The 21270-nt window shown below is 35.3% G+C and overlaps 1 protein-coding gene and 1 pseudogene across 1 annotated transcript in view; one reads left to right on the forward strand and one right to left on the reverse strand.

The window, feature by feature from the left end:
* Shrm (shroom) overlaps nucleotides 1–14625 on the forward strand; it is a 91342-nt gene extending 76717 nt beyond the window's left edge. Inside the window, 7 exon segments of the mRNA XM_085487086.1 lie at nucleotides 5346–5931; nucleotides 6331–7167; nucleotides 7169–7325; nucleotides 7898–8042; nucleotides 9951–10155; nucleotides 11033–11299; nucleotides 11626–14625. Of these exon segments, the coding sequence (XP_085343212.1) occupies nucleotides 5346–5931; nucleotides 6331–7167; nucleotides 7169–7325; nucleotides 7898–8042; nucleotides 9951–10155; nucleotides 11033–11299; nucleotides 11626–11877 (2449 nt within the window). The 3' untranslated portion in view covers nucleotides 11878–14625.
* Nucleotides 14626–15473: 848 nt separating this feature from the next.
* On the reverse strand, nucleotides 15474–20129 carry LOC114940537 (heat shock 70 kDa protein cognate 4-like; annotated as a pseudogene).
* Between the last annotated feature and the right edge of the window lie 1141 nt (nucleotides 20130–21270).

A 21270-nucleotide genomic window follows, 5' to 3' on the forward strand; every position in this document is an offset into this window, starting at 1 on the left:
ACGCGTATACTTGGCTGCGCTACGACTCGAGATTCAGTTCAACAGATATCGATATGTGTTTGCATAACGTCTGCAGCGTCATACGCAACACTATCCCGTGTGAAAACAATAGACCACGTGAGATCAGTTATACCACATCACCCAATGCTGGGATTCCATATACGGTTTTCAGTTGTAGAAAGTGAATTGTTCAACAAAGGAAAATATCACGCGTTTTAATACTTTTTACCACCTCGATTTCATATGTCAGAGATTATATTTTTCCTCATGATTTTTAAAACTTTGATATATTTTTTTTATCTTTGAATTGCAGAGAAAATGATTAAGTTAATTGAGTACAATTGAGCTTAGTCACAGTGACGCTCAATTACATAGATAATCATCATCGAAATCGCTCCAATTAATACTTCCGGCGCGTAACTATGTAATTTAAATGTTTCTAAGTTGAACGATACAATTACTTACAATTTAGAATTTATCGTTGCAAATAAGTTATCCCCGACGTCGTGACGTACAAACATACATTCTAGAAAATTAGCTTGAATTAGTAAAGTCGCTTGCTGCCGCTAGAATAATTTTCGTTCCGTCATGCGTGTCTGCGTGACGATTCGCTCGAGCGAATATTTTATCAGCTGTGCGACCGTATATATAAATGGCCAAATATGTAAATTGTACGATGATCATATCCTCCTTTTTCCTTCTTCTTCGCGGTTAACTCGCACCAATAGAAGGAATATATGGTATACGTGAGCGTTGAACCCTGCTTCGAATTAATTACCGTAGTGTTGTAATGACCGATCGCCTTACCCGAACGATCGGTGTCTACCGATCGTAGATCTGTTCTAATGAATAAGAGACATCGAGCATGCAACCGTATCGAAAGAGGATTTGTATTCACTCGGGCGATATAGTACGATGATTCTGCATAGTTGTTTCACGAGATCTACGAGCGATCGGTGTCTTGCTTTTTAATTTCAAACGCCACTAATCGGTCCGCATAATTAAGTTGTTGAAAAAGACAAAGATGATGCTCTCTTTGCAATGATTATATTATATTTGTGTATGTGATATATATTCCCGTAAAGTTATACGGAGTTTTTCCAGCAAGCGACACAAACGACACAGAGTATCATTATTCTATCTTTATTGTTCACAGGTGTTAAAAGAAAATAAAATGATACTGTGTGTCGCTTATTGCTGGAAAACGCCCATAAATGTCATAAAACTTGAACAAAATTACATATTATCGAAAGATATTTTAATTCTCAATTTTAATAAAATCAACAACATAACTCTTCGTCTAATTATAAAAACAAAGCATGTAGCATTTTATTCAAAGTGGTAATATGTTCGTACGAATGTCGTATCTATAAATATTAGCGTTATGCGAAGCATTTGCGTGAATCATCAGTATCATAGACAGAAAACATTCCTATTAGACTTTAAAATATTGACGCATATTTTTGCACGTTTATCAATACGACGTAACTGATTTCCGCAAATCAAGAGAGAAGTAATATATCCAATATAATAAATGTAAAAATATATCTAATATATGAAAAATACACCTAATATAAAACTTATGAATTATCAAGTAAAACAAATATATCGTAACGTGCATCTATAATAATAGTCGGGCCGTTCGTGAATCATAGCAAATAATTGAGAGAAAAATCTTATCGCGTCTCAATATATCTTGACAGATATATTTTTACTTTTAAATGACAAGTGCTTTAAGATGCAAGTATCTGTAAAAACATTTAGATATGTTGAAAACTTTGTATCGAGTTTTTTTAAACATTTTCGAGACTAATATTAATAACCTTCTTTATTTGAGACACCATCTATTTGATATGCAAGGTTTGTGGAGGAGTACTAAGAGAACGCAATACCTCGACCATCAATTATCGTGATATACTAGTATAAACTGGCTGCCAATGGAGTCGATATTCATCCTGTAATAAATTACTCACGTCTAGTCCTGTGGCCATGCCGCATTGTTAAGTATACTAAGCGCGTAAGTATACTTTTATCATTGACGTGATAATACTTCTTTTTCTGCGCTATCATTTCGCGCAAAACTCTTGTCGTTGAATATTTATCTAGCTGTACATTAATACCGTCGACAGAGCCATTAGAGATAGTAGAGAAACATAAAGGGCACGGTTAACTTTTTTTCCTTACTATTAAGAAGAAAAATATATTTCATATTGTACATTTTATTATCGAGAAAGCAAGGTACATCCGCAGTATACGTTTATCGTCTTCCTTCATTATTGGCGCGCATGTATTATCTTTATCGATAACTATCTTTCTTCGCAATTAATCGGTCAAAAAAAAAAAAGAAATTGAAAAAGAGAAATACGTATCGTGAAAGAGGCCCGGTGCGTGTTCGCGATTACGTATGATCATTATTCGATGTAATTTTTAAGGCGCGCTCCTCATTGCTCTTTGTCGAACACAGGATCGTTATTTATTTTACGAATGAGCCTCATTAACATCGATTTAAAACCGCAGCATATGTATGACTCGGCAGAATAATTATTCGCAAGATGCATTTTTCGATCATATCGATATGCCAATGAATTTTTATACGATTGGCGCATGTAAAAACATCGCGAATAAAGCGGCATCGCATTAATATTCATCTTTATTTGAACGTATTATCGTATATTATAATATTTTTATTCTCGCAGCACACGTTATCTTGAATAATCGCTCGTGCGTACTTATAATACAAGCATATCGTGTGACATAATACATTCGTTTCTACGAATAACATATCGTTTATCTTGAAAACTGCGATATGCAGTCTCTCAACATTGATAAAGTTCTACTTAGCTCAAAACTATCATATTAAATTTGTGAAATCATTTGTATGCCAGACTCGTTGTTATCGAATTTTCTTTTGTTGTACTTTTGTATCTTCTTTTTGCGACTTACAGTTATCTAAATCATAAGTTATCAAATCATAGATTATAACGTATCGCATTTTATGAATTATATACTTTGAAGTACACACATCCTACGTGCTGGATAAGTTTTATGATACACATGAAACGATTTCTTTATTATGCCGAAAATATTGGAATATAATTTTATAGCTGATTTTTTGCATGATTAAAATTCGGATTTGAATCTTACTTTCGGCCTTCCTTTTCTAATTTCGTTATGGTAAAAACTTTCCTTTCCGTCAAACATGCGCAACCAAAATGAATGAGATTTGCGATATAAGTGGGAACAAATTGCGCAAAAGTCATCATGTCAATCTTCAAGTATGAAAGCAGAATACTTTTGAAGACGAATGGCCGAATCTCTCTAAGTGTGTTGCAAATCTTAAAGTGTCGTCATTTTTTATCTATTCAAATAAAAAAAAATATGTACACAAGACGATTATTACAAGAAATTGTTGTTATTTAACTTTTTAAAATTCTTTTTTTCAAGATAGCAATAAATCAAGAATAATAATCGCGATTATTTGAGCAATATTGTAAATCTATAGGCGGGATATAATATCAGTATTATGCGTTGTCATAAGACGGACTTACATCCAACAATTGCATATAAGGACGATATATTGTGACAGTGACAGCGTTTCAATGTCAGCTCGTGATCCGATTAAAGAAGAAAAATCAGTGCGACGGCTCATACTTTGGATTAAGGCCCCAGAGAGGCCTTCGTTCACGTGTTCAAGAATGATAAATGTTAGAACGATGCAGCAATGTCAATGTTACGAATGTTAGTCTCGCTTCGGTGATTCTTATCTTTTGCAGGAATATAACGCTCTCGTCCGGATGGGTCGTGTCTTGCGTGTTCATAACTTGTACTTACACAAGACCAAACTGGAAAATAGATCCGTTCGCGGAAAAGAGTCCATTCTTTATGTTACATATTGTCGCATATTATGTTACAAATATAACATGCGAATATATGTTTGCGAATTGAAAAAATTATATTATTTTATGATTAGGTTAATATAGACTCATTTAATTGTAGGCCAATTAAATAGAATCATAAATAAGAGATAGAGATAAATAGATAAAATAGAGATATATAAAATATGTAAAAGTAAATGCTTGTATAAAGAGTATAAAGCTTTATGCCTGAATTGCACATTTAATACGAAGATGCGTTATTGGAATGATAATTCTTATGCATGTAACATTGTAACTGTTCCATGATATTCCAGTAAGAAATTCTTGCCGTCTTTTTATAAAAGATAGAAAAGTTCGTGAGAAACTAGCAGAACCGTGAAGGTATGTTGAAGAATTAAAATTCATGTAACACAAAGTAATAACCCTATCCGGTTTCGATTAAACGGTTTCATCGCCGCTTTCCTGAGTTTCACATGTGTGTAAGCATATCTATATCTAACTATGACTTTGGTCAATGATTAATCAACGTTATTGCACAATTAATCATTGAGAATGCGTTTACTATATATTGCGCAAATCCGTACCGACAATAAAACGATCTTATGTCAGACATCTCTTGCCTTTTGAAATTCGTTAGACTTCATTTATCTTAATTTACATGTATTGAATTGTAAGATATACATACGTAACAAGAAAAAAAAACGTACAGATTTTATATTAAGCTAATTAATTAATAGAACGAGCAATTCAAATTTTAAATAAATACGCTTATAATAAATAACTGAAAGTTTAACATAGCATTGCAACGTTGCTTATATTTTACATATATAATTACACGTTAACTCGCATAAAATGTTGCACGCTTATTTGCTTTTCTAATTAGTAACATTTCACTTGAAGATTTATTTTATCTAAATATTATTATGAAAAATATATATGAATAGTTTGACTCTAATATTCGATGCAATCTGTCTCGTTTAACGTTTTAGAGAAAATTTAGATGTACGTGACAAGCATTTAATTTCCACGTGTTTGAAGTAGATACGTTTCCACGTGGTAAGACTGAGCATGAAAATCGGCCATAAAATGTAAAAAGCCGTCCCGCTGTCCTTACAAGATACACATCGATGCATATCGAATTATACGACGATATAAAATCCAGTAGCTACATACGAAAACTAACACATTAATAAATTTTCTCAACGATGTAAATAAATTTTATCGACTTATTGGGATTTAATCGACTTGCACGACCACCGAATAAAAATCCGACATTTTTTAAAATAAATATCTATAATTACGTTTTACCTTTTTTGACTCATTACTCAGATTTTTTTAAATTAGATAAGATATGTTTATCTTTATTAATATCGCATATTTTCGACATTTAATTGAATTGCATTAATTTTAATTGCGCGTACATTTTCTCCTTTCTCACATGTTAAAACAAATATTTTTTTTCTGTTTCAGGAGTCAATCCAAGGCTTCTTATTTAGCTTATAGACGAGAGCGCGGAGCACCCGACAGCGAAGGTAGCTATAAAAGAACGATGTCGCCGACTTCTCGGATGGACGATTGGCCGCCTCCTAGAGATCACGACGATCCTGTACTTTTACGGGTTACGTCGCATCATACATTGCAACAGCATTATCATCACCAACATAACAATAATCATCATCAACATTCTGAGCTTCCCAAATCGCACAGCGTGGATGCTCTTCATCATCGATTGGAGGAGAGATGTCTGCAGCAGCAACAACATTCGGCAGACGTGGCCAATAAGCTCTCGCACGAACTTAATAAGAAACTTCAAGCTAGCGACGTGAGATCTCGTGCTAACGAGAACAATAACAACGACAATCTTGAAGACCGACATCAGCATCATCATCATCATTATCAAGAAAAGAGGCATCCAGAAAAGAGACACGACTATGAGCAACGCAGAGAAAGATTATCACCGCAGAGCGTGGAGGTCCTTAATGACAGGAACAGGCAGCTGGAGCGAGAACGTCGGAAATTGGCAGCGAGCTGCGAGCCACTACCTCAAAATAGAGAGGTAAGATTATCTCCGGATATTTACCTTCACGTAATAGCGATATTTACGTGTTTTTCGCGTCTCAACTTCACGATCCATCTATTTTTGCACCTGTAAATATAGCGGTGTCAAGAACTCGCAAATTTTCAAGCTTCTCTGACATTCGGTTTCTTGCCGGGCTCGTGTGACATGCTCGGCACTTTGCTGTGTCCTTTACTTTATCATTATCATTATCATTATTTTGACAATCTAATTATTCGACTTTTTTAATTTTTTGAACGTTTTTAAACGTTTTAAATATCTTATGTGGATATTTTTTTACTTTTTTAGTGATTTTTCTTATATTTTATTGTGCTGTGTTATTGTTTTTCAAAGTTTATTATATACTAATTTATATGAAAATCAAACAATTACTTTCAGAAACAGCTACGAGAAATCGGTGGCCCGTTCCCAATCTCCGGCGACGACTTTTTCCGCGAGAGAAGTGCCACGATCGAAATGACCTCGCAAAATATTGAATTATTGAACCGTCGTAATGAGAAAAGGACGAATAGCGTGACAACATCCAACAATTCGATATCCTCGTACTCTATAAGCACTACGACATCATCCGTCGCTACAACGATGACGACTTACGACAACGGCTGGTCCAGAGGACACGAAAGTTCCCTAGAAGCTACCATCTTACCCGACAGACCGCCACCACCAACAAGTTCACCACCGAGATCACCGAATAACGAGACTATGAGTCTACGAGGAGCCGTTCCAAGGCGAACGGGAAGTTGCTCGAGCTCTTCTTCTTCGGGAAGATCGATCGATGCCCGCGTGTCGCCTCGAGTTTTATTATCCAGATCGCCGCCTAAAACCTCTCTCGACTCTCTAACGCGACACGAATCCCGGATAGAGTGTACCTCCAACAACAGAAAGGTCTCCAGTCCGACTCAAACGGATAATACAGGTTCCTGGAACAGATCCAGCTCACCGAGCCGGCTAAGTCAAACGAGCGAGACGGAATCGCGACTCGAAAGATCGAGATTCAAACCAGGTGGCAGATCGTCCACGTCTTCGATCTCAAGCGTCTCCAAGGCCTCCTCGTTCTCTTCGCCGAGAAACTCGCCGATCGAAGGGGACAAATTATCGCCGACGTCGTCGCTCTGCGTGTCGCCGCAGCCGGGAATCGAAGGACTGACGTTAGTGCAACGTACGGAAGTCGTGCTTCGGGTAAATGCAGCCACCAGTGACGCTGCCTCGCAGACCTGACATCCTGGAAGACACGGAACAGGACGGCATTAGCATGCTCCAGCGACCGCTTCCGGAATCTAGGAAAAAATTACCGGAGGAGATCGAATGCGAAGAGCTCAGCAAGGACTTAGCCAGTCAACTCAGCCCCAACGACAAGCTGGTGCCTATACTCGGTGAGTAACTCCGATCTTTATCATTCACTCTATTGCATGAATAATGGTTTCAAGAGTATCATTCGTGTCTGATGATTTTACTATTTGCGCTCTACATCGTCATTAATAAACGTCAATGCAGCTGATTCAATCATATATATTATTCAATTTTTAAATGACGTTCACTTTAACGCAGATCTTGCGCCGACATATAATACGATCTATCTACTTGCAGTTACACTTACACTGTCGTACATTTACTTCAAGTGAAGGTACTTACTAACTACGTTTGTGTATGCATGACAATATCTAAATACTTACATACATACACGCGCGCGCAGTTATTATCCGAGACACAATAGAATTAAGCATTTGAGGGCAGCGACCTTTTATTTTAATAAGCGCTAACTTAATCAACGACACAACTGTGTTATTCAATTATACGTCGTTGTTGTCGCGATATTCGATGCAATCCCCTGTCGCGTTATGGCTTCCACGAAATACCGAGATCCCTGGAGCAGAAAACGAAGCGTGCGAGGGAAAACGCGTGTAGCGAGAGCATTTGATGATGTCTTTTTTTTGTTCCCTATCAGTTCCAGCGCCGGAGCACAAGAAGCCCACCGACTACGTTTCCGGTCTGTTCAGGGTGGAGACGACCTTGCAGCCACGACCAAGGCGACGGCTCTCCTTAGAAGAGTCAACGCCCTTCTGCGACGAGGACGCGGATGTGGATAAAAAGTAAGTTTTTTTTTTTTCATTGTAATTTGTTTAATTAAAATATATTTATAAAGCAGCCACTCCCGATGTCACGCGCGCTGTTTTTATCCGGTTGCATCACGAGTCAGTAAGATTATTGTTAAAGTCAAGGTAGATAAGACAGCATGAATATAGACCGAAATGCGATAATTGATAGTTTTCACGTGCTCGTGAGCATTGGATTACGTGCTATTAATCAAGTCGCATGCCTTGAAGTCCAAAGGCGTTTATTACAAGTGCAAATCTGTAATACTCTATACTCTACTTAATTGGTTCACGTATCTAGGAGATATTTTATAATTTTAATAAACAAGCAGAAAGATTGTTGCAAATCTTTTCTTTTTGTCCTCAATGTCATTTAAAATTCTTTGTTTGCGCGTTTGCGATATGTGTGGGCCGCCACTACAAATATAAAATAAATCTACAAAGATTTTTAATAAATTTTATATCTTACATTATTACATTTTAATAAATCTATTAAAATATAAGCGGTCTTTTTTAATTCTACAAAATTTTTTGCACTTTTCCCATTTTAATTTCTATATTTATTTGATGTACAAAAATTATATTGTATGAGAAATGTTAAAATCTCTCTTTATATTTCATTTCTATATATTTATTATTTTTTGGCCATCTATTGTTATTAATTTGCTGTACCTCTGCAATTTTTTTCCTATTTCTTGTCGACTTGATCTATCTTGCACACTTACGGACAATACTTCCTCCGTACTTAAAGAGAAAGTGCCAAAGCACCAAGCTGTTATGTAATCCGCCATAAATGATATTGTCAAGCCCAACTACTCAGTGCTTATTCTTGACGCATCATATTATTTGCCAGTCTCTAACGTATGGCTGAAAGTGACGCATCGTACTAGCAGATTGCGCGGTGTACTCGCAACAAGTCGAACGGGAAATGGAAATGGGGCCTTCAGAAAAGTAGATACGACCTCCCGTTTTTATCCCATCCGACTAAAACGTTCCAACGTTCAACGGCATCGAAAATTCCATGTGCTGCATAAAATAACTTACGATTGTAAATTAAATTTCATGTGCGAAGTGTGCCTAACGACGCGTAAAATCTCTCCCGACTTAAAAACAATCAGTTGAAAATTAATAAAAAGGAGACATATTACGTTAAATTAATTTTAATCGTACACGCGCGAATCTTTTTATGACATTTTACATCGGGGAAAAAATATCTGCGATTTAAAAAATAATTTGAAATAAAAATAAAGTTATAACAATTGTGTAGAAATATTCGTGATGCAAATAATAATTGAAGAAATAATTGCATTGTTCGCTTTCGTTTTTTAATTGCAATATTTCATTTTTAACATATTTCGAGCGTAACTCCCGGCAATCAACAATAAACGATTTTTTTAACAGCATGCAGTCTAATATATTCCGCTTTCTTTTCTTTATCACTTTCTCCTCTCCTATATAGACTTGTTTAGACAATATCGCGTTTGCTGTTATTTAACTGAACTGATAACAATCAACCGGCCAGATTTATGCGGAACAAACATTCCGTTGAATCGTGCGCTTCCCATCCATGAACTTGAAAATTTATTCAATCTCATATATGTATATACGGCTGTATTATTCATCACAAACTTTGATTACAAATGTGAATTAAATTCTACGCCGCAAAATATTTCTCTGTATCCGTTCACAAATCATTCTGTCTCTCCTGCCTCGCCTCGAAAATGTCGAGATTAATTCAATCGTGACTCACATTCATTGACGCAATTCCTTGCCCTCTCGCAACGATGACAATTATAGGAACATTTCTGCATAAATAACCGCGAGAGAAAAGGAGGAGAGAGGAACGATCCGTTTGATCCGCATTAACTGACTAAAGGTGTAATCATGGCAATAAATTCTTTTCAGAAATGAAACGATACCTTCGACTCCTGTCACGCCACTGTCGGCCGATCTTACCAGCCCTCTCTCTCCTACTTCGGCTTATTTCACGACATCCGAGGGAAAAGCTAGATTCTTGACGAGATATTCGCAAGAAGCAGAGGGATTAACACGTCAAGAGGATGCGCCGGCGATTGAACCGACGAATAGCCTTGACCTTAGGCAGAAAAAGGTACCATCCGAAGTATAATTAAACGCTTATAGAATGTGCTATAATTAACTACACGATTTCCAGCGACTAAATTCAATTGGTATATGCAGTCGCGGGAATACCGGAATTCACGGTCGGATAATGATTCACTGATAAGCATCGTTTCATCAAAGCAATTCTTATGTAAAATATAATTATCGCGCTTTGGAATTTCATCTTATATTATTTATACAACCTATTAAGTTTAAATAAATCAATAACTATTTAATAACGTTATAGGATTCAAATCATTATCGAGTCTAATAACCGGAGTAGAAACACAATTTACGAATTTTAACCATCACATTATGACTATGTTGGAGGAATATCGCTTTTCATTTTTACATCATGTTTTCTTTTTTTCTTGCCATAATATTTGTTAATCATTATATCTATCATTGTATTTTCAATGCGTTACATACTCTATGACGTTTTTGATTATGCTTGATGTATATGTTACCGTTATGACACCGTTTATTTTTTAAATTCAGAATTTAATCAGCGTTGATAATATCAAAATATTGACCGAAACGTTCGCTTTGTATTTGTATTTAAAGAGGACTTATGTTTAATTCTTTTTTGTCACCTTTTATTGTAATTCATTATTAGACATTAGATTAAAGAATATTATCTTTATATATGACTTCACTTTCAAACATAATTTGAATTTTTATATTTACTGCTCTTAACAGCCTTTTATCAAATTTATTATATTATTTATCTTTATAACTGAATTGTTACTTAGTCGTTCGTTATCTTGCTCATTAGATACTCTCGCGCTTTATTGTCGAACAAATAAGGTTTACTTAATGCCTCCCCCCATATCGTGTCAGCACATTCTGAAACTATGATCTTTCAGGAGGAGCTGATGATGCGACTTGGCAGAAAGTTGGTGGTCCTCAAAGCCGAGCAGGAGGCTGTGAAGGAGGAAGGTGAGGTGAACGAGGCACTAGGTGCGCGAGTAGCCGCTCGCGTTTCCTCTGTGGCTCGTCAGCCGGAAGCGTCCAAGTATCGGAATCACGTAGAGGAAGTCGGCAAGATTACGAGTCTTCTTCTCGGCCTTAGCGGCAGATTGGCTCGCGCTGAGAACGCTCTTTATGGAATGCCGGCCGACCACGCGGAGAGAGTAAGTATGAAACTTCTCGTTTCCTTGCATGCTTAGTATAAACGCTCTTCCGGCGTGTCGACTAAAGACGATCGTACATGTGAGATAGAATATAATTTGATACAAATGTTGATGTTAATAATCAGAAAATTATGGGATATACAAGATTCAATCAAATCTAATTTCAGTTGTAAATAATAATTTCCTTCTAATGTTAATAATGTCACAAGAATGATACAAAATATCTTACGTGTAGAGATATATTTTTTAAGTATGAATTCTCCCTATGTAATCTAAGAAATATAAATTTATTTATATGTTAATTTTGTTTATATTATTCTGCGCAGAAAATTTTGGAAAGCAAACGGGACAAGCTAATGGATCAATTGGAAGAAGCGAAGATTCTGAAGAGTAATATCGATAAACGTAGCGTGAATGTATCGGCGATCCTAGCAAAGTACCTGAATGAAGAAGAATTTGCTGATTACCAACACTTCATCAATATGAAGGCGAAGTTGATAGTGGACGGACGTGAAATATTGGATAAAGTGAAGCTTGGCGAGGAACAATTAACCGCGTTGAAAGAGGCAATTGACTAGTCGTAATGATGGACTTACATGCTAAGTTATTATGAGATTGATTCGTAAATAATCCGTGCATTATCAAGCGTGAACAATCGGGAAAAGTCTTGCAAAATTAGTCGAACTAACTTATGAGAACATGGATTAATATGGATGAAAAATTATGGGAACACACACAAAAGAGAAATATCATTTAAATCTAATCCAATATTGTATTGAAAGTCTTGAATTTTTTGCGCATGTAATTGTAAATGGAAAATAATGTATTTTGACAAAGAGTTGTGCGAACATATACAAATATACATATATATATATATAAGTATATATATATATATATATAACATTCTATATGGATTTATTTTTTATTATAAAAGTGTCTAAAATTATGTTACACACAAATTATTTATATTTATTGAACAATATTGGAACAATTTCTTGCATTATAAAATTAGAAGATAGTGATAAATAAAAAACATCTTTAAGATGATAAAAATGTTAAGTAACTTAATGCATGGTTAAAATAATATTAAAACAAATATGTAAAATCTTATTAATATAAACCTATAAAAACTTTGCATATAAAATAAAACCAGGTCACAGATTATATAAATCTGATGTCCTCAAGATCTAAGTGTGATTCCCTGAAACCTTAAGTGCCTAGTCTTTGTTAAGGTTGCAACGATTTTGTCGTACTCGCAATAATCCACAAAGAAAATAGTATCGTTTATTATATATTTGTGGCGTGCTAAAAAAAATATTACGAGGCGTTATGGTAGTTGCATAAGTTGAATAAGAAAACCAGGACAGTTATTTTCAGATTTCTTTTTTTTTTTAAGAAAACTGAAATTACGTGCTAAAATAATGTTATAGCGATTACAGAAATATGTAAATATAAATACCAGAAACAATATCTGTATGTGAGATGAAAAGAAAAAACCAGAACGTGCTTAAACGAAAAATAAAATTAATCATTAAGATATGTTATTAATCATCGCCATTGTGTTTTGTGTTTGCATATAAAATAAATTATAAATTATATGAAAAAATCAAAATTATTTATATTTTCTATATATATATATACATATATATATATATATATATATATATATATATGAACTTTTAGAAACGTGACGATAGCACTATGCAATGTAACTTTAGTGCAATATTTATTCGAAAATATTAATAATTCATTGGATGTTTAGAGAAATTGCATGAAAGAAATGCAAGGCGATATTATTAAAAATTCGAAAATGCACGTTACTGGTTAGTATACTAATCTTTTATTCGCGACGCAAATCACCAGATTTTCAATCTAAGTTTATTTGTGGTGCCTTCTTATATACAACATGTGATATAAGAATAAGGAGAGTTCACGTTTTCTGTCTAAGTAATTGCGTGGCATTTAAATAACTCAGCGATGCAGACAACTGGAGCAGCATTAATATGTGTATATAATGATAAGTAGATTAAGTGCAAACACACATTCATACACGTACATACATATGCACATTTTTACGCGACACACATACACGCATAGATGTACAACGAAATATTACTTTTACGTTTTGTTCTAACTCCCGGGGGTTCTCGTCGACCCCTATGACGCTTGTGATCTTATTTACTCTATACGATTTCACCAAGGACTCTCGAAACTAAGAATCGCGTTAAGAATCGCGCATCATGTTCGAGCCTCCATGGTGGTTCAGCGAGAAATTTTATGCCACGGTCACTTCGATGAAAAAATCCTCATATTTCGTCTTTTTTTCCCTATCTCATTTTACGTCTTCGTTTGTAATTCACACCTTTTCTCCATTACCAATTGCCCCCTCCCCGCTCATCGCTATTCTATCGAGGGCGGAGAAGAGACTATATAAATGAAATTACACGGAAGGATGGACCTCCGAATCTTTAAGCTCGGTAATGGAATATTTACCGAGGACCCAAGGATCTCGAGATGGAATCCACCCCAACCATGCCTTATTATTAAAACAAAAAAAAAACGCCCGATTTTATTTGGTCCCGCGCATAAACCCTCTTCACATTGCCGATTTACAAAGCAAACACGCTTGATCTCAAACGATGTAACTCGATATAAATAATTGCGGATAGCATGGATATAAAGATAGCGTGTCGCAGACCAAAATCAGATGATAATGATTGCGATGATGATAATGATGAGAAAGACTGAGTACAGGGCATAAAATTTTACGGCATAATAGTCAGTTTCTGTTCCTCGTTTATTTCTCGATATTCGTGAATTGGCTGCGGCGGATACTGTAATCTTGCCGTTAATCGGATGTAGCAGCCACCGTTATAATTAATATGTTTGCGAGCAGCATTATTACGCCACGCGGCGGCAGTATCGAATATATATGCGATTGTCATTCTCTTTATTTTCCCCTTTCACCGCCAGACGCAGCTGTTGTACATAAGAAATTAATCATGGTGCTCTGGATATGTATTTTTTATGAGAAGCAACGTTCCATTAATTCATAAGCTATCACACACTATAGCTCTAAAGACTATTAATATTTAACGTTCTCGCTGTATAAATATTACCATATATAATTTTACGTTTTTATGCGAAAGCAACATAATAATTACACATACACAATCGCGCGTCACCTGTAAGCGACGACGCTAGGTCGTTGTTAGTCTGATAATATTATCCTCTACAAATGTGTACGAAATCATTACGATAATTACGGTAATTACATTTCTCATGCTCGCTTACAATAAATAACATGTTGGAATTCACAAACAAAATGTCTATTTCTTTTAATGATAATAAATTACCTTGCTTACTAATAAGATGTTATTAAAATGAGACTGTTAATTTTACGGAAGCTGTTTGCACAATTTAAAAAATGATTTAACTTTGTCTTCAGCAAATGTCTTAGCACTGTAATTGCAAACTAATTTTTATTAGAATTTATTCAATTTTAATACAAATAATTATGTCTAATTGCAAACCTAAAATATTGTTATCAAAATCCTTTATTAATAAAAGAACTCTAAACTTGCACTGTATAATTGTTTAAATTTGAACTTTTTTTTATATTTTATTTTGCATAATTATTCCACTTTTTCGATTTTAGTCTACTTAGTTGAACCATCACTAGCGTTATACTAACGGTTTATTTGTCACATCCTGAAAAGGTTGGTACTTTCGTAGAATTTTTTTATGATAGAATTGCATATCTATAAATTATTATATTTACTGTGATGTATACATTCATTAAGTGTTATAATAACTTTTCATTAATGGTAGCAAATATATACACATTTTTACGTGATTATATGATACAAATATATATAAGAACATATATTTAATTAATTTGCAATGTAACTTTTTACACTCAATTTCTCTCTCTTTTTCTTATATATGTAATATGTATAATGTCTCATATCAATCTATTTACAGAATGTTAAATAAAGTTGTACATTTTTTCCAAATGATCTTGTACTTTAAAGTCAGTTTAATCAGTTTCGAAGACATTTTTTTTCTACCGTGATCTAAAGAATTATATTCCAGTAAAAGCCAAAAGCAATGCAAAACGTGATGTATAAAATCACATCTCTCTGACAATGAGTTACAAATCTCATTATTAGGCTCATTCGGTTATGTCATTATCATAGATATGCGGAACCGAATAAAGAATGCAGGAATACCATATCTCAGCTTCTTTTAACGTCGCCTCAAACTCCTACTTTTCTGCTAATGTATTGGTGTCCATCCACTTGATAATCTCGTTACACTTTTCGCTGAATGCACCTTCGATCAACCTCCGATATCTTCTCCTTGGCCTTCTCTTCCTCTATCGTACTCTTCATATTAAAGCAATATGACTCCAGGTTGTTCTTAGCCGCTATTCTTTCCCTTTGTTTCTCGTCTTCGGCGTGATATCTTTCCGCTTCGCTCACCATGCGCTCGATATCTTCCTTACTGAGGCGTCCCTTGTCATTGGTAATCGTTATTTTGTTCTTCTTATTCGTTGTTTTTTTTTCGCCGCGGAGACATTCAGGATGCCGATGGCGTCGGTGTCGAATGTAACCTGGGAGCGAAAAAAATTTCATGGAAAAATATCGCGCGCATCCCTTCTCCTCGCGCAATCTCCCTCTTTCAACCAGGCCGGCCGTTTGCTCTTTCGATTTCTTTCATTCTCCCCTTCGACTTCGTTCCGTTTGCCAGCCGCCAGCATCCGGATGCTTATCCGAACAGTCTGACAATTCCAATAGAGCCCCTTCCGATTCCTGCGCCGATGGCAACGGGCAGAAAGGAATCTTGAGACATGAGAATCGCCCTCTGCCTCTACTCTTATCCTTTGAGCCGAGCTATATATTCTCTCTCGAGGATCCTTTTTTTCTCTTTTTCTTTTCTTTTTTTTATTACAAGACTAGCATCTTGGTACAGTTCATTCCGGAGCCTATTGCCTCGTAGGATTGTTTTCTTATCTCCGACGTCGATTGTCGGAAACGTTTATTAGCGGTTTGAGCCCTGAAGGCTCTTTCTTTTAATTACTGATCGGTGATCATTAAAACGATCAGCTGCGGTAAAGAAGGCGCTACAGTGAGTCTTGACAAGAAAGCAACTGTCTTTTTGAGGACAACAAAAAGTGACGCGGACAGGAATAATTAAATACACATGCTCAAATCGCAATTAAATATGTATCTAGTCATATATTATTGTCTCATTTACATACTGCTATTAAATAATTAAGCCATTAAATAATTAATCAAACTTATGATTACTTAAGCATTCTTAAATATTATTTGGAAATAATTATTTGTTGCAAATTTTTCTTTCAATACTCAAATTATAAAAATTTAGTCTTTTCACAAAATATCTCTTGAGAAAATATTGTGATAATTTGATTTCTTACAGACGCGTCATTTTTTAAATAATATTCATATTCATAGCATTCAAATTAAATACAATATTGATAACAGATGTTTAGACTTTTCTTTCTTTCTTGACTCACACACAATTAACCAGGGCTTATATAGGTATTTATCATAGGAAATTAAATAAATTTAAAAGTAAATTAGAAGAAATATTTTTATAAAAATTAAGTCAAAGCACCTTTCTTTTTACGCTTTTTATATTTTCTAATATTTTGATTATCTCTAAAACCCCAATATTGTCAATCTTTACCATACTCTACGAAATTTACCTCAATCTGAGGTATTCCTCGTGGTGCCGACGGAATGCCAGAAAGTTCAAACTTTCCTAAAAGATTGTTGTCCTTGTATCAACTGATTGTCAGAGTATGTGGTAAATATCTCCGTTTGTTTCGTCGGGATAGTCGTATTCCGTTTGATGACAGCCGTCATTACACCACCAGCCGTTTCGATGCCAAGCGACAGAGGAGTCACGTCAAGCAGCAGTAAATCTTGCACGACCTCGGACTTATCGCCGTGTAAAATCGCGGCTTGAACCGCCGTGCCATAGGCAACAGCCTCGTCTGAGTTGATGGATTCATTTAATTCCTTACCGTTGAAAAAATCCTAAGGAGATGATGAAAAAGTGTCATCAGTTCTCGGAATTCTGTCGAAGAAAAATCTATATCTATCCTGTTATATTTCTCTACAGTGACGACGAAATAACAGGAGTGTCTGTTGATTTTGTCATCTAACTCATTAATGCTGTAACAAACACCTGGGGACTAGCCTCGTGTTTTCTTTGCGGCTGCCACCCCTGCAACTTTTCTCCGTGTCGCGAAACGAAGAAGAGAATTGAATCGAATTTTAAATGTATTTTGTCGCCGAACATAAGCACTTAATATTATCTTGTTTTTCATCACGAGAAATTGAGTCAACAAATGTTAAATTGCCTGATTAAATGGCGAATTGTTTTCCCTGCGTTATATCTTTAAAATATCCGCGTCGATACGTCCACATAAATACGAAGTAATAAACTTGAAGATCAACCTGTAGAAGTTTTTGGATGCGTGGTATTCTTGTTGAGCCACTAACAAGAACTACATCCTGAATTTTTGTCTTATCCATCTTAGCGTCGCGTAATACTTTTCCTGGCTCCAGAGCATTTAAAAAGATCTTGGTTTAATTGCTCGAAATAAGCGCGCGTGAGCAAAGTGTAAAAATCGATGCCATTTAGCAAAGCATTCGATTTCGATGCTGGCCTGCCTAGAGGAAGGCATCGTCCTTTTGGCACACTCGCAGGCAATATTCAGCCGACGAACAGCTCGTTTATTCTTCATCAGATCTTTCTTGTATTTTCTCCCAAACTCCTGCGCAAAATGTGTCACCAGACGGTTATCGAAATCTTCTCCGCCGAGATGAGTATCACCGGCTGTTGCTTTAACCTTTAAAAATATTGTTGATGATAATCAAAAATAAACATTAAAGGAAGTAGAAAAAAATAATAATAGAAATGTTACATTAAAAAAATGTTATATTTGATGTAAATTTTTTGATTTTTAAAAAAGAATTTTATTACTTACGTATTGTTAATTTCACTAAATTTTTATAACACAAACATTTTGCACTAGTAAAAACAAATAAGTTGAAATTAAACATAAAATATATAATTCTAATTATCTCAATGTTTACTGTGAATATTTTACACCAGAACAATATAATCATCTATAAATAGAGGAATTATATTTTCTTATCGTTATATCCACGCAAACTTATTTCAAATATACATTATCGATAGTCAGTATTGATAATACTGCCGCCGAGATCGAAGATCACAACATTCCTTTCATCCTTTTTGTCAAGTCCGTAAGTGATGGCGGCTGCGGTCGGTTAATGATCCTTAGAACATTCAGGGCGGCGATAGTGCCCGCGTCCTTCGTCGCCTGACGTTGAGAATCATTGAAGTACCGTGATCACAGCGTTCTTGATGGCTGTGCCCAAATAAGCTTCCGCAGTTTCCTTCCATCTTGGTCAAAACCATTGAGGAGATCTCTTCGGGGAAGAAAGATTTCGTTTCGCCCTTGTGTAATAATACGCAACGAGTAATTAATGGAGCGACGGGTGGATGAAAAACATTTACCAGGATGAAACTTATGAAGGAAAGAACGTGCTTAGTCAGTATAACCTACTCGGTTCTCCACGCGCGGTAGGTATTTTTTTTCTTTTTCATTAAACGTATATCAGAGTAAAAGAAGAGGGCTTTTCTTTGCCATTTATTTACGTAATTAATTGCGCTCACTTTATATTGCACTCGAATTTTCGGTTTGCCTTCGTCATTGGTGATTGCGAACGGCCAATGTTTCATGTCGGATTGCACTGACGACTCTTCGAATCGTCTACCGATTAATCTTTTAGCGTCTGCAAAATGATTTTGTTTAAATCTTCCAGTGTATTTGTCACATATTCGTATTAACTTTATATAACACGCATTCGACAATACACGAAAATTATAATGAAACAATTTTTCTTTTTTTTTTTAATTATTTTATCATTAAATGTAAATTAAAACATATTTTTGTCACATTTAAAAAATAAGAATTTTCAAAATTTGAAATTAATTTGAAGAAATTAATCTTTTCAAGATTGCACTTTTTAAGATTAAACGCTTCATTCTATTATAATACTGATGAACTAAATTGTGTCGAGATATAGTCATCAAAAGCGAACGAATTCGACTAAAACAACTACTTTGAAAGGAAACGATTGTGGCTATTATCAACATCATAAACACGGTCTGTTACGGCGTACTAGCCATATCCCAGGTCTACACACGAGCGACAGTAGATTTCAAAACGGCGAGTCGATTTGGCGGCGCCGAAACGAGTGCATTACCGACTTCATCGGCAATTTCGGTGATTCCTTCTTTCCTCATTTTAACATTGGCAAAATATTGAAGATGCGAGTAGAAATAAAGCCAAAAATTCAATCTATCGTTTTTGTCGCAGCAACATTGCCAAATCGCTTGATTTCGACTCTGTCGTTAAAATTTCAACTGGAGTTTGTTGTCACGGTTACGCTCGACTGATCTCGTAAAATCTATCGAAATAGCATGTCTATGCAGTTTGTGCAAAAGTCGGGGATTCCAATCTACGCAAATCTATACGGGAAACGGCTGTGCGAGCTCACCAAAAATTGTATTGATGGGATTCATCGCCACTTGATTCTTTGCCGCGTCGCCAATCAACCGTTCGGTGTCTGTGAACGCGACGTAGCTCGGTGTGATACAATTTCTCTGATCGTTGGCGATGATCTCCACCTTGCCATGACGAAGGACCTCGACGCAGGAATAGGTCGTGCCCAGATCGATACCGATCGCCGACGCTGTCATTGCTAAACCTGAAATTTTGGGAGGCAGCAACGATATGAATTTGATCGTTGAATCGCAGTTCCGTTGTTTCGTAATATCTCCGGCGTTGTCTATTGTCCTGTCAATTTCGAGCCTTCGCCATTCCGCGTTCATAATTACAGCAGTGAATTATGTAGAAATTGAGGGTCGATTGCGCCAACATTAACACTTATTTTGATGTTGAACTTTACATTGCAGATAAAATATTAAATTATGAGAAAGAAGACTATTAATAACTAAAAGAATAAAGTATATCCAAATATACTTATGGCTATTTTATTTCACGTGTATGTAGATGTGCAAAAACATATGTGAAATTCTTTTATTAGTTATTAGTAATTGAAAATGTAAAAACATTTAATCATTATCTGGTTTAATATTTTTCTGATTTGAATATCAAATACTTGAGACCATATATTAATTTTGCAAATCTACTCACGCATTATGCGTTCAATTGTATACGTTAATTACTGACAATATTTTAATTATTAAACATTCAATTAACAATTCATACAGACACAGAAGATTGATTAACATTGTTGATTGCCGTATGAGTGACCAATTACAAAGTATTTTACATGGCAGATAGTGGAGCGCAATATGAAAATACGAATGCAACATACATAATTGTATAACAATTTACATAACTTAAAATCCTGCCGCAAATGATAATTTTGAAAACGGTCAGAAAGTTTGATGTGAATCATACATAAATTCGACACGTGACACGTTGACTCCCTCGCTATCGTATAATCTGAAGAGGGTTGAATGCGTTCGTGACCAGCGTCGTGAATCGAATGACGAATGAAGGGCGGCAATCATACTGCCTATCCCTTTTATGACGTCATAATAAAGTTCCGATATCACTCGACCCTTTTTCTTTCATACTCTTGGTGATGACGAAGTCTCTCTCTTTCTCATTTTTGCTATTAATTGTTGTAATTTTCCACGCATGACACAATACAAATCAAATCATGCCAAAATTGAAGTATTTATTTCTCTGATATAAATATATCATATATACAATATATACAAATGACAAATTTTATTCTGTAAGATGTATACAGTCTGCTAAAAAAATCTATGATAGAAAGTTTATAGAGAATAGATTTTTGGTATTTGTT

This window comes from Nylanderia fulva, unplaced genomic scaffold (genome assembly GCF_048542155.1).
Source record: "Nylanderia fulva isolate GAGA-0341 unplaced genomic scaffold, ASM4854215v1 Scaffold5, whole genome shotgun sequence".
In the NCBI taxonomy this organism is placed as follows: domain Eukaryota; kingdom Metazoa; phylum Arthropoda; class Insecta; order Hymenoptera; family Formicidae; genus Nylanderia; species Nylanderia fulva.